At 45.1% G+C, this 24,333-nt stretch overlaps 1 protein-coding gene across 1 annotated transcript; it reads right to left on the bottom strand.

Moving 5' to 3' along the window:
* On the bottom strand, positions 1-24,333 carry RGCC (regulator of cell cycle). Its single transcript, XM_083362363.1, has 5 exons — positions 24,242-24,333; positions 21,943-22,101; positions 4,701-4,808; positions 3,007-3,069; positions 1-765 (listed from the first exon to the last, which is right to left on the bottom strand). Exons 1-5 carry the CDS (start codon positions 24,279-24,281, stop codon positions 758-760), a joined length of 378 nt encoding a protein of 125 aa, XP_083218489.1. The 5' UTR covers positions 24,282-24,333; the 3' UTR covers positions 1-757.

The following is a 24,333-nucleotide window of genomic DNA, read 5'->3' as shown; positions in this document are numbered from 1 at the left end:
TCTATCATCTTCTCTTTCAATCAATTAAACATCCACCTGCTATCCGTGTATTCTATTTCCCATCTGTCTGATTTCAATCAGCCATCCACTATAATTTATCATCCATTTATCAATTCCATCTATTAATCAGTTAGCCATCTGACCATCTATTCTGTCATCTATTTCTCTGTCTATCATGTTCTCTCTCGCTCTGTCTATCCTCTCCTGCAATTAAACATCCGTCCACCCATCTATGTGTTCATTTATCATTTATCTCAATTAATTAGCCCTCCATTCAACTCATCGATACCTATCCTCAGTTAGCATCCATCCACTTGTCTTTCGTCTGTCAGTTCGTCAATTCATCTATGCAACCTATCATTCATCCACTCATCCATCCAACTCTTCTCTCTCCCTCTGTGTATATATTAATTTCCAGTTTAGCTTTTATTTGCATACAAAAATATATTATCATGAAAACGTTTAAAAGTTAATATAGAATTTCCGATCTTTTCGTAAAAGGCCTTGTTTAAATTAATGTTAAGCTACAGTTTTTTTGTTTTTGTTTTTAAGAAAAAGCTTGCGTTATTTGATTCAGTCTGTAGATAGAAGGAAAAAAAATCGCAATCACAATACTTTAAACATGTTAAGAGGCAATTGCTGGAAAACCTCCGAGAAAAGAAGGAATTCCTGTGTTTCTCCCATCAGATGGTGGGTTGCAGGAATAAATTCCATCTCATCCTTTTGAAGGCAGGTTTTGGGTCAAAATAAGAGTGTTTCACATACCTGTAGAAAGATCAGATGGAATAAATATTACTCTTATGTTTGTGTGGTATAAATACTCATTCAAGATACGTTTGCAATGTACTTGGAATGATAGAGACAAGAATTGAACACGGAATGAAATAAATCGGAACTAATCTCATAAAGGTGTCTCTCCATTCATTTAGTGACCTTTCGGAGTTACAACAGCAGTGAAAAAAGTAACTTATGAACTACTTTTCACACTTAACAACTCCTGCAACATCCCCCACAGTCACGTGATCAAAATTCAGAGGCTTAGCAACTAGCATGTACTTATGACGGTTTCAATCTCCCAGGGGTCACCTGATCCCCTTTTGCGACCAACAAAGTCAATGGGGAAAAAACAGATTCACTAACTTAACGTCACAGCTGCATTGATTCACTTAACGAATGCGACAAGAAAGGTTGTCAAATGGGGCAAAACTCGCTTAACAGCTGACTCACTTGACAGTGGAAATTTGGGCCTTCGACTGTGGTCGTTAAGCCGAGGACCACCCGTGTTCAGGTTCCCAATGGAAGCATCCAGGTCAAACATTAATTCGGCCTTAATCCATGTATCTCCATGCATGTAAGAAGTCTAAAGATGTTCCTGTATTCTGGGGCAGTGTCTTGTGCACACCTGTACAAAGGACCTAGTCGTCATCTTGACTTTTATTTTATTTTATTATTTTATTTTATTTTATTTTATTTTATTTTATTTTATTTTATTTTATTTTATTATTTTATTTTATTTTATTTTATTTTATTTTATTTTATTATTTTATTATTTTATTATTTTATTTTATTTTATTATTTTATTTTATTTTATTTTATTTTATTTTATTTTATTTTATTTTATTATTTTATTTTATTTTATTTTATTTTATTTTATTTTATTATTTTATTATTTTATTAGATTTATATACCGCCCTTTCCCGAAGGACTCAGGGCGGTTTACAGGGTATTTAAAACCAAACCAATACAAAAGTTAAAGACAGTTAAAATAATTAAATTTAATCCCTGAAAAAATATAAAACCCCATTTAAAAACTCTCAGCCTGGGCCGGAAAGCTCAAAGAGCCAGGTCTTCAGGTCCCGGCGGAATGAGCGAAGGTCAGGGGCAGTCCTCAGCTCTACGGGCAGCTGGTTCTAGAGGGCAGGCGCACCTACAGAGAAGGCCCTCCCCCTGGGTGTTATCCGCCGGCAGTCTTTTACCGGCGGCACCCTGAGAAGGCCCTCCCTGTGGGAGCGCACAGGACGAAGGGAACTTGATGCTGGCAGCAGGTGTTCCCTCAGATATCCCGGACCCAAGCCATGTAGGGCTTTATAGGTCATCACCAGCACCTTGAATCTCACCCGGAGGGCAACCGGAAGCCAATGCAGCTCGTGGAGTAGAGGTGTTACATGGGAGTATCGGGAACCCCCATCACAACTTTTTGACATTGTCCTGGTGGATCTCCTTTGTGTACAGGGACACAGCTGTTCATTGTCGATGGAGGTTCTCCATCATCCAGGTCACGGTTGTCCCAAAAGGTGTCTTTTTTTAGGAGGCCACTGGACGTTCCTGTTTTTCCTTCGAAGACGTTTCGCTTCTTATCCCAGAAGCTTCTTCAGCTCTGACTGGATGGTGGGGAATGGGGGGATTTATATTCCTTGCAGACAGCTGGTCATTTGCATCCTTTCAGAGAGTCATTGAGGCCACTTGGAGGCTTATCTACGTCCTCAGAAGTCACCTGAGTGGTGCAAATGGGTGTGAAGCCTTCCTGGAACTTCTTGAAAGGACTGTGTGGTAGAGTGGAGATAGTTTGAGAGAGGGGTCCATCTAGGTCAAAACTGAACAGCCCTCTCTCAACAGAAGGGGTGGGATAAGACATCCTCTATCTCCACTCTACAACACAGCCCTTTCAGCACTTCCAAGAAGGCTCCCCACCCATTTGCACTGTTCAGGTGACCCCCGAGGACACAGGTAAACCTCCAGGTGGCCTCAACGACCCTCTCAAAGAAGGCAAATGACCAGCTGTCTGCAAGGAGTATAAATCCTTCCATTCCCCACCATCCAGTCAGAGCTGAAGAAGCTTCTGGGATGAGAAGAGAAAGGTCTTCAAAGAAAAATGAGAAAGTCCAGTTGCCTCCTGAAAAAAAGCATCTTGGGGATATCTGTTCATTGTTTCCTGGGCAGGAATGTACTGTTGTCTACCTTCATCCTTGTCCAGGTATCTACTGGGGATCGAGATCGATTACTTACTTGCCAAAACTCTATCCAGATCAGCAATAAAATCTTCCAGTTCTTTGGTGTCTCCAAGTTTTGCTGGAAAGAAAAAAAAAACAAATAATGAGGAAAGTCTACGCAAAAGAAATGTTGACTTCACGGTGAGTTTCCTGTTTCCTGCAAAGTTGTAAAATGAAGACGAATATTTGGGGGCCAAAGAGATGAATACGTATCTGACAGATGAAAAGGAGGGGCAGCAAAATGGATGCTAGCTGACTCGGTCCCTTAATTTGTAACACAAGAGCCACGCCGCAGTGATTCCAGCAAAATTGCCCTCCAATCCTCTGCTATTTCTGCCTTCTTTTTTTCCTGTCTAAAGGGTCTTCACTTTACCAACTTAATTTTGTAGAAATCTACCGTAACTCCTCAACAGTGTGATATTATCAAAGCTCCCAAATTAAATGTTTTGAACTGCCATCACGTGGGAGATAGCATGGACCAAATACCATTAAATAGAAGGACAGAGTAACAGAGTTGGAAGGGACCTTGGAGGTCATCTAGTCCAACCCCCTGCTCAAGCAGGAGACCCTATACCATTTCAGACAAATGGCTGTCCAATCTCCAGTGTTGGAGCATTCACCACTTCTGGAGGCAGGTTGTTCCACTGGTTAGTTGTTCTGTCAGGAAATTTCTCCTTAGTTCTAGGTTGCTTCTCTCCTTGATGAGTTTCTATCCGTTACTTCTTGTCCTCCCTTCAGGGGCTTTGGGGAATAGCTTGACTGCCTCTTCTTTGGGGCAGCCCCTGAGATATGGGAACACTGCTATCGTGTCCCCCCTCGTCTTTCTCTTCATTAGATTAGACATACCCAATTCCTGCAACCATTCTTCATATGTTTTAGGCTTTCGTCTCCTAATCATCTTTGCTGCTCTTCTCTGCACTCTATAGTTAATGCTCATAGAAGTTCAGTGTCTTAATCCAGCCTAAGAATCAAACCCAGACTTTCCTAACAGCAATTGGAACTGAGCAAAGCTTTCCAAGAATTACATTCCTGGACAGTTCAGTGGAGCAAGTACAGATAATGCTTGACTAATAGCCATTTATTTGGGGATATAGCCAGGGTGGCGCAGTGGTTAGAGGGCAGTATTGCACGTTAATTCTGCCAACTGTCAGTAGTTTGATTCTCATCGGCTCATGGTTGACTTCCATCCTTCCGAGGTCTGAAAAAAGAGGACCCAGATTGTTGGAGCCAAATAATGCTGACTCTGTAAAGTGCTGTAAAAACACTCTGAAGCGGCTGATAAGTCTAAGTCAGGGGTCTTCAAACTTGGCCCTTTTATGACTTGTGGACTTCAACTCCCAGAATTCTTCAGATAGGCATGCATGTCTGGCTGAGGAATTCTGGGAGTTGAAGTCCGCAAGTCATAAAAGGGCCAGGTTTGAAGACCCCTGCTTGTGAACTTCAACTCCCAGAATTCTTCACCCAGGCATGCTGGGTGAGCAATTCTGGGAGTTGAAGTCCACAAGTCATAAAAGGGCCAAGTTTGAAGACCCCTGCTCTAAGTACTATTGCTCCTCAATGACCATTCAAAGCTACCACAGCCTATGGGGAAAAAAAGTAACCGGTTTTCACACTTAGAATTGTTGCAGCACGCCAACATGGTCACATTCGGGCAATCGTGGTTTTCATTCTGGAGAATTGTGTTTTTTTTAATGAGCCTTCAAACCTTACCTTTTCGAGACGCTATCGTGGGAGAAGACACCGATGGAGTGGATGGCGTAGAGGAATGTAATTTCTCGTCACTAAAGCTGAGGCTGTGTCCACACAGCGAATCTGCACCTGGAACAAAGTTGTCAACTAGAGTTAGAAAGCAAATAATAATAATAATAATAATAATAATAATAATAATAATAATAATAATAATAATGATGATGATGATGATGGTGGTGGTGGTGGTGGTGGTGGTGGTGGTGGTGGTGATGATGATGATGATGGTGTACAAAAAACTGCTCAGAACATCTTACATTTTAAGGAGATACCTGGTTGATACCTAGGATGCTGGCAGCAACCCGTGTCAACCATTAGTACCAGTCAACTTGAGCATTCAGTTGACTGAATTTCATGTTTTATGAATAAAAGTTTTATATAATAATAATAATAATAATAATAATAATAATAATAATAATAATAATAATAATAAGAAGAAGAAGAAGAAGAAGAAGAAGAAGAAGAAGAAGAAGAAGAAGAAGAAGAAGAAGAAGAAGAAGTTGGAAGGGACCTTGGAGGTCATCTAGTCCAACCCCCTGCTCAGGCAGAAGACCCTCTACCATTTCAGACAAATGGTTGTCCAGTCTCTTCTTAAAAACTTCCAGTGTTGGAGCATTCACAGCTTCTGGAGGCAGGTTGTTCCCCTGATTAATTGCTCTAACTGTCAGGAAGTTTCTCCTTAGTTCTAGGTCTTCTAGTCCAAGCAGGACAACTTATATCATTCTGGACAAATCCCCTACAACTGTCTAATCTCTTCCCTGAAAACCTCCAGCGGTGGAGGACCCACCAATTCTAGAATAATAGAAGGCAGAATAACTCTGCCTGGCTGGTTGCCATTCATACGCATCTGAGCTGGCTAAAAACTGGCAATCCTTTGGCCATCTTGTTCTGTGCCCAAATCAAACTAAGAAAAGGGGTCTCCAAACTTTGCAAATGTAATCCTTGTCGACTCCAATTCCCAGAGTTCCCCAGCCGGCATGGCTACTTGAGGAATTCTGGGAGTTGAAGCTCAGAGGTCTTAAAGTTGTCGAGTTTGGAGACCTCTGATCTAGCAAAATCAAGTGCTTGAAATTTTTTATCGCCCGACAGTTCCTGATTTTTTTTTTCTTAAAGAAGAGGAGACTTGATGCTTCAGGGTGGTCTCCTGAAGCCTCAACAGCTAGCTTAGTTAGTAGTTGTTCTGTACCAGCCTGCTACCGGCCCTGCAGAAAAGGCAGGGACAACCCCTTTTACAAGAAGGCAAGAGGCTGGAACTAAGCCTACCAAATTAATGCATACAAAAGCAAACAAGACACGAACCATGAAACAGGAGCTATTCAAGCGGTTGCCTTCAGCAAACCAGCCCTCCCACGCATTCCCCTTTTATACAGTTCAGGGCGTGGCTTCTCTCTGCCTCCTTCCGAGGTGCCCCATTGCCTTCCTCTGTTTACTCCTGATTGACTGCCTCCTGCGTCGGGCGTCCTTGAACAGGGCCAGCTGTGGGTCATCTTCATCCACGCTGTCAGGCTCACACAGCTGGGTCTCCGTCGTGACCAGGTGGGAGGGGCCTGGCTGAGGGCTCTCATCCGCAAGCTCTCCAACACCCTCAGCAACCTCTCCAACACCCCCCTCCTCCTCCTCCTCCTCTGAATCGTCCGACCCAACTGCCGAACCCACAGGCTGACCCTGAATCACAACAGTAGTAGGCCAGCGATCCATATGAAAATCACCAGTTTTAAACCTGTGCCAAAGGAGTGTTAAGATATAGACGATCTTCCTTTCCGTCGCTCAAGTGTGTCGGTTTGTTTATGATGGTTTATTTGCTGCTCCCAACCTCAAAAGGGCTTTGAACAAGTCTGGTGGGCTTCCCTTCACTAGAAGTGTCCAGGTTGGAGGCTAGATAGACAGTTGTTGAGGATGCCTTAATTTCAGCTCTTGCAGTCGGACTGGGTGGTTAAGTGGCCTTCCCCAATTTCCTGACTCTGTGCTTGCAGTCTCTTCGGGCTGAGGCAAAACCTACTTTAATGAAGGGTTTGGAATCGGAAAAAGATGGATGCTTACCTTGGCAACGGCAATAATTCATGGTTAGCTGGACAGTTATTTCTGTTCCGCAGGTTCAGCCAAACCGCAAGAGCTCCACTTAAATATAGGCCAGGTCCTAAGCAGCAGTTAACCGCTGCTACGAAACCATGTTTGGGGAAAAAAAGAAAGCTAAAGAGATACTCGGGACTTCTTTTTTAGAAGATCCTCTTTCCCTTTACACATCCTCACTGGTGCAAAGTGGTGCGAACAGGGGGACCGGATCCTGCAATTAGCAGTTCCCATTTTCAGCCTCCTGTTTGATGGGGCCAGAAGGTCTCCAGCTGAGAAAAGGTGGGTCTCCTCTGTCGTTGGCGCCACCTGCACGAGGTGGGAGGGCTCCGACAGGCAAACGAGCATTTTGCTCCCGAAAATATGCAGAGTTGGATTGTATGTAAGCAGTTAACTGTCAGCCCTTTGGGGCAGGACCACGTTGTAGGGTACCCTGAAAGAATTGGAATCCGGGCCAGTTTCAATCAAAATGATTGAGTTCTTTCTTTCCTTCTTTCCTTCCTCCCTCCCTCCCTCCCTCCCTTTTTGATCTTTTCCTTCCTGCCTTCCTCTCTCCCACACTTTCTTCTCTTTTCCCTTCCTTCCTTCCTTCCTTCTCCTTCCTTCTTTCCTACTCCTTCCTTCCTTCCTTCCTACTCCTTCCTTCCTTCCTTCCTTACTTCCTTACTTCCTTATCCTTCCTTCTTTCCTACTCCTTCCTTCCTTCCTTTCTACTCCTTCCTTCTCCTTCCTTCCTTCCTTCCTTCCTTCCTTACTTACTTACTTACTTAGTTCCTTATCCTTCCTTCTTTCCTATTCCTTCCTTCCTTCCTTCCTACTCCTTCCTTCCTTCCTTCCTTCCTTCCTTCCCTATCCTTCCTTCTTTCCTACTCCTTCCTTCCTTCCTTCCTTCCTTCTCCTTCCTTCCTTCCTTCCTTCTTCTTTCCTACTCCTTCCTTCCTTCCTTCCTTCCTTACTTCTCCTTCCTTCTTTCCTATTCCTTCCTTCCTTCCTTCCTACTCCTTCCTTCCTTCCTTATCCTTCCTTCTTTCCTACTCCTTCCTTCCTTCCTTCCTTCCTTCCTTCCTTCCTTCCTCTTTCCTTTTTTTTAAAAATATACTTTATTAAACAAGTTTTAAATAAAAAAAAGAACATTATTACAAAGTACTAAAACATGCATCAAATAGAAAAACACCAAACCATCCTAGACACCAAAAAACAAGAACAACAACATTAGACAAGACCGGGGAGTGTAATACTACCCCTAATTTCTTTTTCTCGTGCATCCCAGGCTAAGTAACCTTTAATGACCAAATATTAGAAATCTATAATCGTATATATCTCCAGATTCTATACCTCAAATAATAATACACAATCATCTGGTATTTCCCCCGTTGGGATTAAATATTCTATTTTGTAACCATGAATACCAGGAGTCCCAACTTTTATTAAAAAGTGATTCACTTTTCCCTTTGAGAGTATATGTCATTCGATCTGACTCTGCGCATAGTAATACTTTCTCTATTACTTGATAGTCCGTTGGGATTTCCTTCGTCTTCCAATATTGCGCATAAGTCATACGCGCCGCTGTTGTAATATGTATTACTAGATACCAAACATTTTTTGCTACTTCTTGTGGCTTCATCCCCAAGAGGAAAATAGCTGGGTCCAATTGAAAATCATATCCTGTTATTTGAAATAACCAATTTTTTTATATTGGTCCAGTAACGCCTAACCTTTGGACAAGTCCACCATTGATGGTAGAAAGTGCCCCTGGCAGAATCACATTTCCAACATTTGTCATTTGCATTGGGAAACATTTTTGAAATTCGTGCGGGAGCTAAGTACCATCTATACAACATTTTGTACATATTTTCTTTAAATGCCGTTGCTAACGTTAATTTTATATTTTTCTTCCAAATTTGTTCCCACTCCTCTAATTCTATAGTGCGACCTATATTTCTCCCCCAGGCAATCATTACGTCATTTATTGTTCCCCCTTCCATCCCATGGAACAAAAGTAGATTATAGGTCTTAGATAAAAAATTAGCATCACTTCCCCATAAAATCTTGTCTAATTCTTGTGGGATTATATCGATTCCGAATTCCTGCTTATCCCGATTAAACCTTCAGCTCATTTGAGAATACGACCACCAATCCAACTCTATACCCCCAGAATGGCTCCCTTCCTCTTTCCTTCCTTCCTTCCTTCCTTCCTTCCTTCCTTCCTTCCTTCCTTCCTTCCTTCCTTCCTTTCTTCCTTCCCTCCCTCCTTCCTTCCTTCCTTCCTCAGGGTTAAACTAGTGTTTCCATCACCGCTCTTGAAATACTACTTCTCCTTGTTCCTCCACATAAACCGATTAATTATGTTCTAGCTGTTTCCTCCAGCGACTACAGACAAATCTTTGTGCAGAAACCAGGCAGCCCTTTGACGTGAGCGTGAAATTAAAACGTTCGCTGTTTTATTTGGTCTCGCTTGGTCAGGAGGAGGAGAAGCTCCCCCAATTCTTTCTCCATCGGTGAAAAGCTGCTGAACTAGGAAATTCTCCCTCCGTGGGGAGGCTCGCATTTTTTTTTATCTGCACGAAAATGTTCCTAACGTGATCTGGGAGCAATCTGCTTCATTGCTTAGAAGGGAGCTTGTTTTGCACCAAGCGGTTAAGCAGAATATAATGGCCGCAGGCGCCACATTAGTTCATTCCCTTTATACGGGCCAAAGATGACACCTTCCCCCATTCTTGACCCCCCCCAAAAAAGCGAAAGTTTGAAGTCTAGGCTGCAGGACTTTACAGCCCTGGAGAAACAGATCCCCTCCAATGTAAAAGGAGGCACAGTCACCACTCATAACCGCCAGATGAGTTGTTGACACTCTAGAAAGATGTCGAGAAGGAGCAACAAAGATGATTAGGGGGGCTGGAGGCTAAAACATATGAAGAACGGTTGCTGGAATTGGGTATGGCTAGCCTAGTGAAGTGAAGGACCAGGGGAGACATGAAAGCAGTCTTCCAATATCCATAGAGAAGAGGGGGTCCACCTAGTCCGCAAAGCGCCTGAAGGCAGGAAAAGAAGCAATGGATGGAAACTCATCAAGGAGAGAAGCAACCTGGAACTAAGGAGAAACTTCCTAACAGTGAGGACAATTAACCAGTGGAACCACCTGCCTCCAGAAGCTGTGAATGCTCCAACACTGGAAGTTTTTAAGAAGAGACTGGACAGCCATTTGTCTGAAATGGTATAGGGTTTCCTGCCTGAGCAGAGGGTTGGACTGGATGACCTCCAAGGTCCCTCCCAGCTCTGTCCTTCTGTTTGTGCTGTTTATTATTTGCTGGAGATCAGAAATTCGGTTTCCTTGCACAGGGTGAATGCAGATTTATTTTCTTGGTCTAAAAATATCCACCCTTGGACCATGTGAGAACGCAACCAATGGGGTGTAGCAATCAAGGTGAGGATCTGGACCAGGAAGCTCTCAGCTCTACAGCTCGCTGAATAACTTTGAGCCAGGGACTCTAAAGCTGACCGACCAAGAAACTTTGTTATTGTTAGGATTAAAAATAACGAGGAACCTTACTCTGAGCTCTTAGGCAAACGAAGGAATTATAAAAGCAATAAATAAAGAGTGCAAAATTGGTTCTTCCACCAAGAGCGGGAAGCATACACAGCAACTTTAGGGCTTTTTTTGTTGTTGTTGTTAAGGAAAAAAGAAGAAACTCGTGTTATTCCGTTTCCCATGGAGTAAAATGAACCCTTAAGGTAAGCCAACTTGTTAAGTATTTTCTTACTCCAATAAAATATACAGCAACTAAACGTGCCTCACATTATAACATACAATTTGAAGAAAGACTAGAAAGTCAAAGAGATGCCTGATTACTGTCTATTTGTATAGCTCAGCACTGGAAGGCAAAGATAAGCAGAGAGTAAACCCAGCTCCATTCTAGCACTGATGATGTTACCTAGTTGGGTAATGAAATGTCTGCAAGGAATCAATCAAGCTCAGAGAACACCAAAGACTCCACAGTCCTCCTCCTCCTCCTCCTCAACTCCATTCTAGCACTGATGATGTTACCTAGTTGGGTAATGAAATGTCTGCAAGGAATCAATCAAGCTCAGAGAACACCAAAGACCCCACAGTCCTCCTCCTCCTCCTCCTCAACTCCATTCTAGCACTGATGATGTTACCTAGTTGGGTAATGAAATGTCTGCAAGGAATCAATCAAGCTCAGAGAACACCAAAGACCCCACAGTCCTCCTCCTCCTCCTCCTCAACTCCTTTCTAGCACTGATGATGTTACCTAGTTGGGTAATGAAATGTCTGCAAGAAATCAATCAAGCTCAGAGAACACCAAAGACTCCACAGTCCTCCTCCTCCTCCTCCTCAACTCCATTCTAGCACTGATGATGTTACCTAGTTGGGTAATGAAATGTCTGCAAGGAATCAATCAAGCTCAGAGAACACCAAAGACCCCACAGTCCTCCTCCTCCTCCTCCTCAACTCCTTTCTAGCACTGATGATGTTACCTAGTTGGGTAATGAAATGTCTGCAAGGAATCAATCAAGCTCAGAGAACACCAAAGACCCCACAGTCCTCCTCCTCCTCCTCCTCCTCCTCCTCCTCCTCCTCAACTCCTTTCTAGCACTGATGATGTTACCTAGTTGGGTAATGAAATGTCTGCAAGAAATCAACTAAGCTCAGAGAACACCAAAGACCCCACAGTCCTCCTCCTCCTCCTCCTCCTCCTCCTCCTCCTCCTCAACTCCTTTCTAGCACTGATGATGTTACCTAGTTGGGTAATGAAACGTCTGCAAGAAATCAATCAAGCTCAGAGAACACCAAAGACCCCACAGTTCTCCTCATCCTCCTCATCCTCCTCCTCCTCCTCCTCCTCCTCCTCAACTCCTTTCTAGCACTGATGATGTTACCTAGTTGGGTAATGAAATGTCTGCAAGAAATCAATCAAGCTCAGAGAACACCAAAGACCCCACAGTTCTCCTTGTCCTCGTCCTCGTCCTCGTCCTCGTCCTCGTCCTCCTCCTCCTCCTCCTCCTTCTCCTCCTCCTCAACTCCTTTCTAGCACTGATGATATTACCTAGTTGGGTAATGAAACGTCTGCAAGAAAACAAACCAAGCTTAGAGGCCACCAAGGACCTACAGTCCTCCTCCTCCTCCTCCTCTCCTTTCTAGCACTGATGATGTTGCCTAGTTGGGTAATAAAACAGCTGCAAGAAATCAACTAAGCTCAGAGAACACCAAAGACCCCACAGTCCTCCTCCTCCTCCTCCTCCTCCTCCTCCTCCTCAACTCCTTTCTAGCACTGATGATGTTGCCTAGTTGGGTAATGAAATGTCTGCAAGAAATCAATCAAGCTCAGAGAACACCAAAGACCCCACAGTTCTCCTCGTCCCCGTCCTCCTTCTCCTCCTCCTCAACTCCTTTCTAGCACTGATGATGTTGCCTAGTTGGGTAATGAAACGTCTGCAAGAAAACAAACCAAGCTTAGAGGCCACCAAGGACCTACAGTCCTCCTCCTCCTCCTCCTCCTCCTCCTCAACTCCTTTCTAGCACTGATGATGTTGCCTAGTTGGGTAATAAAACAGCTGCAAGAAATCAACCAAGCTCAGAGAACACCAAAGACCCCACAGTCCTCCTCCTCCTCCTCCTCCTCCTCCTCCTCAACTCCTTTCTAGCACTGATGATGTTGCCTAGTTGGGTAATGAAATGTCTGCAAGAAATCAACCAAGCTCAGAGAACACCAAAGACCCCACAGTCCTCCTCCTCCTCCTCCTCCTCCTCCTCCTCCTCCTCCTCCTCCACTCCTTTCTAGCACTGATGATGTTGCCTAGTTGGGTAATAAAACTGCTGCAAGAAATCAACCAAGCTCAGAGAGCACCCAGGACCTACAGTTCTCCTTCCCCTCTTCCAACCCAGCTCCTTTCTCTCACGGATGATGTTACCTAGTTGGGTATTGAAATAATTTGCAAGATATCAACCAAGCTCAGAGAACACCCAGGACCTCACAGTTCAACCCTGAGCTACAAACATTCTGTTGGTACAAAATAACATTTGAGCTCACAGTTATTAATCGCTCAATAAAACAAAGTCTTACTGTGCATATAAAAGGCTATAAGAAAAATATAAATATTTTCAAATCTTATTTAGGTATTTGATATTATCAAATAGCTTTTATACACACAAATCTGGAATTATTATTCCTCGCTGGATGAACTATTAACTTCAGTGGAATTATTAAATCCATGGCAGAGATCATCTGTTAGGAGCTTCATCCTAAAACATGCAAGGATTTTTCATTATTAATGGTGCTTATATAAATTTCCCCATCCAATAAGCAAGATAATTTGTTTTCTGGCATAGATGACAAATAAACTAATAATTCTGTGCATATATCCACTTATCTCCTTTGCAGCAGATTTAATCCTTAAGGTAATGAACACCATTATTGGAAGCCAATAGGTTAATTGTTTGTAATTTATGCTCTTCATTAAACATCTTACACCAATGAGAAAAATGCAGGATTGGAGAATTGCCATATCCTATTCTTATCTTCCAATCTAGATTCAATTCAGCACTTCCAGTGACAAACCTACCATGAATTACATAGAATTTCTTGGTGATACAAGAAATTTGAGGTCATCTAGTCCAACCCCCTGCTCAGGCAGGAAACCCTATACCATTTCAGACAAATGTCTGTCCAGACTCTTCTTCAAAACCTCCAGTGTTGGAGCATTCACAGCTTCCGGAGGCAGGTTGTTCCACCGGTTAATTGTTCTCACAGTCAGGAAATTTCTCCTTAGTTCTAGGTTGCTTCTCTCTTTTGTTCCTTTTCCATCCATTGCTTCTTGTCCTGCCTTCGAGCGCTTTGGAGAATAGCTTGACTCCCTCTTCTTTGGGGCAACCCCTGAGATATTGGAACACTGCTATCCTGTCCCCCCATCATCCTTCTCTTCATTAAATTAGACCAGGGATAGGCAACCTTAGGGATGCGGTGGCTCAGTGGGTTAGGACGCTGAGCTTGTCGATCAGAAGGTCGGCAGTTTGGCGGGTCGAATCCCGAGTGCCGCGTAGCAGAGTGAGCGCCTGTTACTCGTCCCAGCTTCTGCCAACCTAGCAGTTCGAAAGCACGTAAAAAGGCAAGTAGAAAAATAGGGACCACTATGGTGGGAAGGTAACAGCGTTCCGTGCGCCTTTGGCGTCTAGTCATGCCGGCCACATGAACACGGAGACGTCCTCGGACAAGCGCTGGCTCCTCGGCTTTGAAACGGAGATGAGCACCGGCCCCTAGAGTTGGAAACAACTAGCACGCACGTGCAGGGGAACCTTTACCTTTTAACTAGATAAACAATGCTAATATTAAGAAAAGGAGATTGCATAGTACTTTTCAGAGCTGTTTCCTCACAGCTGTTAGGACACATTATCTATTAGTATCTTTATGACTTATTAGGGAATATTCCTACGTCCTATTCCATGCTGAAGCTTCTACCCCTGTTTGGAGACAAATTTATTTTATTTTATTTTATTTATTTTAATTCCATTTATATCCTGCCCTTCTCCGAAGACTCAGGGCGGCTTACAAGCTTAGCAGTAGCCTTCATTCTATGTATATGCCTGCTTATTAGGGCTTTCACACACACCCCAAGCGGCATTATTACAAAGTCAGCTTAATTGCCCCCAACAATCTGGGTCCTCATTTTACCTACCTCGGAAGGATGGAAGGCTGAGTCAACCTTGATGTTATGAAGTTATAAAATATGAACAGTGGAAAGTAGGGTTTAATTTAGCTTTAATCCTATACCAGGGGTGGGGAACCTGGGCCCCTTCATGACTGGTGGACTTCAACTCCCAGAATTCCTGAGCCAGCCATGCTGAGGGGAAAGGGAGAGGTTTCCAAGCTGAGCCACGCTGGCTCAGGAATTCTGGGAGTTGAAGTCCACCAGTCATAAAAGAGCCAATGTAGCCTACCTCTGACCTAGGCCTAGGCTGCTTTATGACTCATGGACTTCCAACTCCCAGAATTCCTGAGCCAGTTGTAGCAAGTCATAAGTCACTGTACCTTCAAACGGTCCCTAAATAGGTGCAAGTTTGAGGACTTGCCTTTACAACTTCCTGACGATAAGATTCCTACAACTTATGAAGTCTACTTAGGAAGGCTGAAGGGTTCCCCATCTCTGGAGTCTTTCTGCACTTTGCAGAAGAAGTTTAGACTAGATGACCCTATGGCACCTTCCAATTCCATAATGTGGCTTCTGCGATCCATTTTGAAGGTAATGAAACAAAACAGCAGAAAACTAGACCAGATAAGAGATTGTTGTTGTTGTTACCTGCGAAGTCGTGTCCGACCCATCGCAACCCTATGGACAACGTTCCTCCAGGCCTTCCTGTCCTCTACCATCTTCTGGAGTCCATTTAGGCTCACACCTACTGCTTCAGTGACTCCATCCAGCCACCTCCTTCTCTGTCCTCCCCTTCTTCTTCTCTTGCCCTCAACCTTTCCCAGCATTAGGCTTTTCTCCGGCGAGTCCTTCCTTCTCATTAGGTGGCCAAAGTATTTGAGTTTTAGCTTCAGGATCTGGCCTTCTAAAGAGCAGTCAGGGTTGATCTCCTCTAGGACTGACTGGTTTGATCGCCTTGCAGTCCAAGGAACTCACAGGAGTCTTCTCCAGCACCGGAGTTCAAAGGCCTCAATTCCCTGGCGCTTGGCCTTTCTTATGGTCCAACTTTCACAGCCATACATTGCAACTGGGAAGACCATAGCCTTGACTATACACACTTTTGTTGGCAGGGTGATGTCTCTGCTTTTTAGTGTGCTGTCTAGATTTGCCATGGCTTTCCTCCCCAGGAGTGTCTTTTAATTTCTTGGCTGCAGTCTCCATCTGCAGTGATCTTGGAGCCCAGGAAAATAAAATCTGTCACTACCTCCATTTCTTCCCCATCTATTTGCCAGGAATTGAGAGGGCCGGATGTCATGATCTTGATTTTCTTAATGTTCAGTTTCAACTCAACTTTTGCACTCTCCTTCTTCACCCGCAACAAGAGGCTCTTTAGTTCTTCTCAGATAAGAGAGGGCTGTGTTTAATATTTTTTCCAGAGTGATAGTAATGAGGCCAAAGGATCTTCTATGAAGATCCTCCTACGAGTCTTCTGAATTCGTCGGCCATGATTTTAAGTGGTTGTAGACCTCCCGTAAATTTGCCTAAAAGGTGGCCCAGTGCAAGTCTGTAAGACGCTGGAATAAACCGGCTGAGATTTTTGAAGATCAAGTGGTTTGCCAGGGCCATCGTTTAGATCCCACAGTCCGTGTAATTCTATTATTGTAGGCATCCAAGCTACCACGTGATGCAGTTTTGGAGATAATTCTATTACTGAAGCCCGGAGACATTTTGCCAGCTATGGTCCTTTCTTGAACTGCTTGATTTATTACCGTACATATCTCATTTGTATGATGCCTGAAAAAGAAGTGTGACCATTTCAAAGAGCAAACTCTTTCCCACGGTGGCTTTTGCAAAAAAAAAAAAAGGAACCAACGAAATTTTTTTTTTAAAAAACAGAAGGAAACTAAGAACAATTCCCGATTTGACTTTTGAACCTCATACTATCTCCAAACGCCATCTCATCTCATTTGACGATCAAAGCCACGAAAATATTAAACTAAATCAACCTAGATTCCTTCCCGACACCGGACTTTCCAAGATTTACTGCTCGCCTCAAAGTTCCTGAAAGAAAAAGTCGAAGAACGGCCTAATTTGTCTTCTTATCGGCCTGATTTATCTGCTGACAGATTTCTTGAATCAGCCTCTCAGCCTTGGCACTGACCCAGGATTGTGAGAAACCATCAGCAAACACTGACCCACAGTTGCTTTGGCACCACGAAAATATACTGCATACAGTCGAAAAGTTTTTTTTAAAAAAAAGGTTTAAGGGAATCCTCGGGAAAAATAAAAGCTAAAAAACCCCCCGCTGATTTATAGACACCCTCGCAGTAATTTGTTTAATCTTAAAAGTAAAATTCTTTGCTTCTGCTTTTGACCCAAGGCCAACATGAGGGAATAATTGACTTCTTAGAGAAAAGAACTGCATACACCCAGCGGTGGGATTCAAAGCTGTGAACCACCGGTTCTCTGCGTGGATGCCACTTCCGGAAGTCCGTTCTGGGCCTGGGAAACCAAACAATTGGCTACCGGTTCTGCCAAAATGGTGCGAACTGGCTGAATCCCACCACAGGAAGGAAGGAAGGAAGGAAGGAAGGAAGGAAGGAAGGAAGGAAGGAAGGAAGGAAGGAAGGAAGGAAGGAAGGAAGGAAGGAAGGCGTGAGTGGTGGAATTCAAATATGTGAACAATCAATTCCTGACAGTGGTATAGGATTTCCTGCCTGAGCAGGGGGTTGGACTAGAAGACCTCCAAGGTCCCTTCCCACTCTGTTACTCTATGATTCTATAAGGGTCTCCTGCTTGAGCAGAGGGCTGGACTAGAAGACCTCCAAGGTACCTTCCCGCTCTGTTACTCTATGATTCTATAAGGGTCTCCTGCTTGAGCAGAGGGCTGGACTAGAAGACCTCCAAGGTCCCTTCCCACTCTGTTACTCTGATTCTGTACGGGTCTCTTGCTTGAGCAGAGGGCTGGACTAGAAGACCTCCAAGGTCCCTTCCCGCTCTGTTACTCTATGATTCTGTACGAGTCTCCTGTTTGAGCAGAGGGCTGGACTAGAAGACCTCCAAGGTCCCTTCCCACTCTGTTACTCTATGATTCTATAAGGGTCTCCTGCTTGAGCAGAGGGCTGGACTAGAAGACCTCCAAGGTCCCTTCCCACTCTGTTACTCTATGATTCTGTACGGGTCTCTTGCTTGAGCAGAGGGCTGGACTAGAAGACCTCCAAGGTCCCTTCCCGCTCTGTTACTCTATGATTCTGTACAAGTCTCCTGTTTGAGCAGAGGGCTGGACTAGAAGACCTCCAAGGTCCCTTCCCGCTCTGTTACTCTATGATTCTATAAGGGTCTCCTGCTTGAGCAGAGGGCTGGACTAGAAGACCTCCAAGGTCCCTTCCCGCTCTGTTACTCTATGATTCTATAAGGGTCTCCTGCTTGAGCAGAGGGCTGGACTGGAGGAACTCCAAGGTCCCTTCCCGCTCTGTTACTCTATGATTCTATAAGGGTCTCCTGCTTGAGCAGAGGGCTGGACTAGAAGACCTCCAAGGTCCCTTCCCGCTCTGTTACTCTATGATTCTATAAGGGTCTCCTGCTTGAGCAGAGGGCTGGACTAGAAGACCTCCAAGGTCCCTTCCCGCTCTGTTACTCTATGATTCTATAAGGGTCTCCTGCTTGAGCAGAGGGCTGGACTGGAGGAACTCCAAGGTCCCTTCCCGCTCTGTTACTCTATGATTCTATAAGGGTCTCCTGCTTGAGCAGAGGGCTGGACTAGAAGACCTCCAAGGTCCCTTCCCGCTCTGTTACTCTTTGATTCTGTAAGGGTCTCTTGCTTGAGCAGAGGGCTGGACTGGAGGAACTCCAAGGTCCCTTCCCAGTCTGTTACTCTATGATTCTGTACGGGTCTCCTGTTTGAGCAAAGGGCTGGACTAGAAGACCTCCCAGGTCCCTTCCCGCTCTGTCCTTCTACGATTCTGCTGTTTTGCCTCAAATTTCCCCTGACTTTATTCCTCCAGGGCAGCGTGCGGTTGATTCCATCCCGTCTCATCTACCAGCAGGGGAAAAAAAAAAAAAGGGATAATAAGCCACAGGCCGGCTGAGGATTTTGCCGGCATGGGCATAATCGAGAAGCAACGGTGGGAAGGCGGGTGTGAATTTGCCAGCAGTCAGGAGGAAATTACAAGGGGCGGATGTGTGTTCTTCCTTCAATAAAAGTTGTTTACAGACAAAATATCCCCGAGCAGCCTCCTCCTTCGCTGCCGCAGATGAGTTTTCACAACCCGCCTCCTCCCAGCTCCCACACTGACATTTTGCAAAAAAACAGGTTGCCAAGGAAACCGGGCCTGATCTCCTGAAATTGGTACTACCAATTCTCTCCAGACGTGGGAGGGAAAGGGCTTGGATGCCAAGGAGGGGTTTTACGTTGGTAGAAGTGATGCCCAGTTGCAGATTTAGGACGGAGCGTTGCTAAAGGGCCGTGGAGGGCAGAAACCGACGCGTTACGATTTTTGTAGAATAAAAGAGCCTTTTATTCCAAGTAGAAAAAGCTCAGAGTTTCCTATTTTTTTCCCCTGTCGGCTTTCACTAGTTACCATTTGTAAGTTTGGGGGGGGGGCGGGGAGGGGGGGGGAAAGAGAAGAACGTCTTGCCATTTTTCCATTCTGGGAAGCAAAATTAGGCAAAGAAACTGAAGCTCAGTGGCCTGGCCGTATAAGCAATTGGAACCTTGGACCTTGGAGGTCATCTAGTCCAACCCTCTGCTCAAGCAGAAGACCCTCTACCATTTCAGACAAGTGGCTCTCCGGTCTCTTTTTAAAAACCTCCAGTGATGAAGCAGCCGCAACTTCTGGAGGCAAGCTATTCAGAATTGGAAGGGACCTTGGAGGTCATCTAGTCCAGCCCCCTGCTCAAGCAGGAGACCCTCTGCCATTTCAGACAAACGACTGTCCAGTCTCTCCTTAAAAAACCTCCAGTGTTGGAGCACCCACAACTTCTAAATTTATCACACCCTTTAACCGAATAACAGAGCTGGAAGGGACCTTGGAGGTCATCTAGTCCAGCCCCCTGCTCAAGCAGGAGGCCCTCTGCCATTACAGACAGGTGGCTGACCAATCACTTCTTGGAAACCTCCAGTGATGGAGCTCCCACAAAACAAGTCAGATTTGAAGGTCTGAAATATACCACTCTTATCAATGTCGGAAGAAGCCTCTACCTCCCGACTTCTGTGCAAAAAAACATAAATAAGAGGAAGGCCATTTACAGCTCAAAAGTCCCCTGCAGGGTGGTGAAATCAATTAATGCTAGAAAATGCAGCCAGGTCAGTCAACAAACTCATCCTTCTGAAGGACACAAGATTTGGTGGTTCAGATCGGAAAATCAGCACAAGATACAGCATGATAATATATTGCTGTCCATGAGCACCTTGGGCATTTATGCGCAGGAAGCTGTCAGCTAGAATTTTTTTTTTTAAGAAACACACACATTCTGATATCAAGCTGTATAAACAAGCGACCTGATCAAGACCTCAGGGGGAAAAAAATAAATGACTTAGTAAACTCTTAGCAGTGGCGAAACGGCCATTATACCCCGAACGAGGTTCAAATTGCACATCGGTCCTGGCCAAGTTACAATTGCAAAAAACGTGCTCAAATTGGGGAGGGGTGCGTGGAGAAGAGCGAGGCTTAGAAGGTGAAAATCAAAGAAGCAGAGGCAAAATAAGTGGCAAATAAGTAAATAAAAGTTAGTAAATAAATAGAGGGAAGGGAAGGCAGCCAAGGAGCCGAAATGAGAGTCTGGCCCCCCGTATCAAAATACAGGTAAACCTCGGCTTACGGCCCAAAATTTCCGTTGCTAAGTGAGTTTTGCCCCATGTTACAGCCTTTCTTGTAAATCCCTGCAGTTGTTAAGTTAGTAGCACGGTTGTTAAGTGAATCTGGTTCCCCCCATAGATTTTGATTGGCGGAAAGTCGCAAAAGGGGATCACGTGACCCCGGGACGCTGCGACCGTCGTAAATGTGAGTCAATTGCCGAATGGCTGAATTTTGATCACGTCACCGGTGGGGATGCTGCAGTGGTGTTAAGTGTGAAAAATGGTCCTAAGTCACCTTTTTTTCAGTCCCTTCGTAACTTTGGATGGTCACTAAATGAACTGTTGTATGTCAAGGACCACCTACATCGCTGAATGATCTCTTTCGAGCATTTCTCTGTGTGTGTCTCCAGCTGCGGAATATGAAATGTGTGCAACGGCAAACACGGGAAAGGGATTTAAAAAAAACACCACAGAGTGATTAACCAGTTAATAATAATAATAAAAACCCAGTAAATATTAGATAACCATTTGCCTGAGATGGTATAGGACCGTTCTCCTGCTTGAGCAGGGGGCTGGACTAGAAGACCTCCAAGGTCCCTTTCAACTATTCTATTCTATTCTATTCTATTCTATTCTATTCTATTCTATTCTATTCTATTCTATTCTATTCTATTATTCTATTCTATCCTATTCTATTCTATCCTATTCCATCCTATCCTATCCTATTCTATTCTATTCTATTCTATTCTATTCCATTCTATTCTATTCTATTCTATCCTATCCTATTCTATTCTATCCTATTCTATTCTATTCTTCTATTCTATTCTATTCTATTCTATTCTATCCTATTCTATTCTATTCTTCTATTCTATTCTATTCTATTCTATTCTATCCTATTCTATTCTATTCTATTCTATTCTATTCCATATTTTCTATTCTATTCTATTCTATTCTATTCTATTCTATTCTATTCTATTCTATTCTATTCCGTTCCATATTTTCTATTCTATTCTATTCTATTCCGTTCCATATTTTCTATTCTATTCTATTCTATTCTATTCTATTCTATTCTATTCTATTCTATTCTATTCTATTCTATTCTATTCCGTTCCATATTTTCTATTCTATTCTATTCTATTCTATTCTATTCTATTCTATTCTATTCTATTCTATTCTATTCTATTCTATTCTATTCTATTCTATTCTATTCCATTCCATTCTATTCTATTCTTTCCATTCCATTCCATATTTTCTATTCTATTCTGTTCTGTTCTGTTCCGTTCCGTTCTATTCTATTATTTCCATTCCCATTCCCATTCCCATTCCCTATCCTATCCTATCCTATCCTATCCTATCCTATCCTATCCTATCCTATCCTATCCTATCCCATTCCATGCTATTCTTGATTGGACGTGCATGATCAAAACTCCACCTTTCTATGGGTGGGGCAATGCATGTTAAAAAGGGGCGGTCCTTCATTCATGTTACTGACACCGCCATCTTTTTTTCCTCCTGTAATCCCCCCCCCAACCGGTCCGATAATACAGCACTGGTCTATAATAGATGATGGTCCTAACTGAGGTCGTAATTCGCAGACTACGTACACTAGAAACCATTTTGGATGCTTGCTTATGTCCGCGTCAGACTAAGTGATGCCCTGGAAAGGGAAAGATAGGAATGGAGACGGAAGGTCCTTACTCTCGGAGTCGCTGATGCTGGTGCTGCTCCGTCTCTTCATCTTCTCCAGATGTTCCTCATACTGGAAGTGTTGCTCCTGCACGGGGGAAGAGAAGTCCTCTATCACCGCGTCAAACTCACCCAGGACCTCCGCCAGTTCTCCACCGTCTGCTAACAAATCTGCCAAACCAGAAGACAGAAGCATTTTATCCCAGCGCTTGCCCAGAGCTGAGATAATATCAGAATAACCAGGGCTTTTTTTCTTATAGAAGGCTCAGAACGGAGTTCCGGCACCTTTTTTGGATGGAACCTTGTAGGGTAGGCAAGGCGGGTTGTATGACATGTGTGAGTTCCGGCACCTTTTTCTTTTACAAAAATAGCACTGAGAATAACAGAGTTGGGAGGGAACTTTGGAGGTCTTCTAGTCCAGACATGTCAAACACAAGGCCCGGGGGCCGGATGCGGCCCGCGAAGTGGTTTCATGCGGCCCGCGAAGCCATCCTGGAAACAGTGAGGGAATGGCCCCCGTTGCCTTGGCCCTGGCCCAGAGACCCTCAGATCTGTCCCACTCCTGCCCAGGCCCCCATAGGCACCCTTGATGCGAAGGATGTAGAGCTGGCCACGCCCACCCAGTAGGCCATACGCACTCTAGCCACGCCCACCCAGTAGGCCACACCCACCCTGGCCATACCCACCCGGCCCCCTGAGGGCAACCGCAATGCTGATGCGGCCCTCAATGAAATTGAGTTTGACACCCCTGGTCTAGTCCAACCCCCTCTGCTCAAGCAGGAGACCCTCTAACCATTCTGGACAGGGGGCTGTCCGATCTCTTCTGAGAAACGCCCCAGTGTTGGCGCACCCACAACTTCTGAAGGCCAGGTTCTCCGTCACCCAGGTCAGGGTTGTCCCAAAGATGCTTTTTTTCTTCAGGAGACACTTGGACTTCCCTGTTTTTCTTTAAAGACGTTTCGCTTCTCATCCCAGAAGCTTCTTCAGCTCTGACTGGATGGTGGGGAAGGATTTATACTCCTTGCAGACCGCTGGTCATTTGCGTCCTTTTAGAGAGTCCTTGAGGCCACCTGGAGGTTTACCTGTGTCCTCATGGGACTTTCTTATTATTCTTTGAAGACCTTTCCCTTCTCATCCCAGAAGCTTCTTCAGCTCTGACTGGATGGTGGGGAAGGGAAGGATTTATACTCCTTGCAGACCGCTGGTCCTTTGCATCCTTTGAGAGGGTCGTTGAGGCCACTCGGAGGTTTACCTGTGTCCTCAAGGGTCACCCGAGTGGAGCAAATGGGTGTGGAGCCTTCTTGGCTGCAGGATGTTTTTCTGCCCTGGCTCCCTTCACTGTCGGAGACACGCGGAGGCTGTTGGGGATGTGTCTGTGTGGTCTCCATCTCCATCTGAAGCTCATATCTGGTCTGATGGGTTTGGGGTTGGATTTAGTTTTAACACCCTTTTATTATTGTATTATATTGGGCATAATTATTTAATTCTTTTAAACTCTTTTTTTAACTTTTGTATTTACATTTTGATATATCCTTCGGGAGAAGGGCGGTATAAAAATTAACATATATATATATATATCTGTCATGTTTTCTGGAAATCCGTTCATACTCCGGCCCCCTTCCAAAGCGCGTGGGTGGCTAAATGTCCGTGGAGATTCTCAGTCCTCCAGGTCCTGGTTATCCCAAAGGTGCTTTGTCAGGAGGTGGTGTGGGTGCTATGTCCTCTATGGCTGTATGTTCAGCCCAACAGCTGAGACCAAGACCTGTTGGCTGCATCCCCACAAGCCTGCTCAACTAGCAACTAGCTGGCCTCAAGCCGAGGTGCCGATACACAGCCCCGGAGAGCCAAGCCAAGATCTCAGGCTTGGAGGCAAAGTCAAGCCTTGGGCTACTAAGTGGCTGGTTCGAGGCCCTGGGGGTTGGGGGTTGGGGGGGACCCCCAAAGACCCCCACCCCCCGACTCCAGACCAAGCTTTCCCTGCCTCGGGAGCGGAACTGGCTTCCCACCGGCCGCGGACTCGGCTCAGCCTTCACGTGTCGAGTCCGCCGCCCCGTCGGAACGGGCGGGGTGGGGCGGAGGCTGAGCGTCTCGTGCGAAAGGTCCTGAAGGGGGGGGAGAAGTCCGGGGGTCCCGATCCCGCCTCGCCTGCCATCCCAGCCGGGGGCGAGGGGGGGTGGGCGCGGCGCCCGGACCGCGAAGAGAGGCCAGCGGGCGGGAGCGGCAACCCGGCGCCCCCGAGCGCCCGCTCGCCCAGCCCGCCTAGTCCCCGGTCGCTTCCACACACCCCCCAACGCCCCCCCCCAGGACTCACCTCGGGCTCCGGGGGGCTTCTGCGCTTGGAGAGGCTTCATGGCACCGGCGGCCGAGCTGGAGAGCCGGCAGAGAAGGAGGCGAGAGCGCTGC

This window comes from Vipera ursinii (assembly GCF_947247035.1).
Source record: "Vipera ursinii genome assembly, chromosome: 4".
Taxonomy (NCBI): domain Eukaryota; kingdom Metazoa; phylum Chordata; class Lepidosauria; order Squamata; family Viperidae; genus Vipera; species Vipera ursinii.
Note: the sequence above shows the minus strand (reverse complement) of the source record. Positions and strands in the feature narration are given on the sequence as shown.

Bases quoted from the DNA above. Each gene is read 5' to 3' on its own strand.
- RGCC (XM_083362363.1), bottom strand. From the start codon at position 24,281: ATGAAGCCTCTCCAAGCGCAGAAGCCCCCCGGAGCCCGAG. The intron at 22,102-24,241 runs GTGAGTCCTGGG...CTGGTTTGGCAG, and splicing joins GAAGCCCCCCGGAGCCCGAG to ATTTGTTAGCAGACGGTGGA. The intron at 3,070-4,700 runs GTAAGGTTTGAA...TTTTCTTTCCAG, and splicing joins CACGATAGCGTCTCGAAAAG to CAAAACTTGGAGACACCAAA.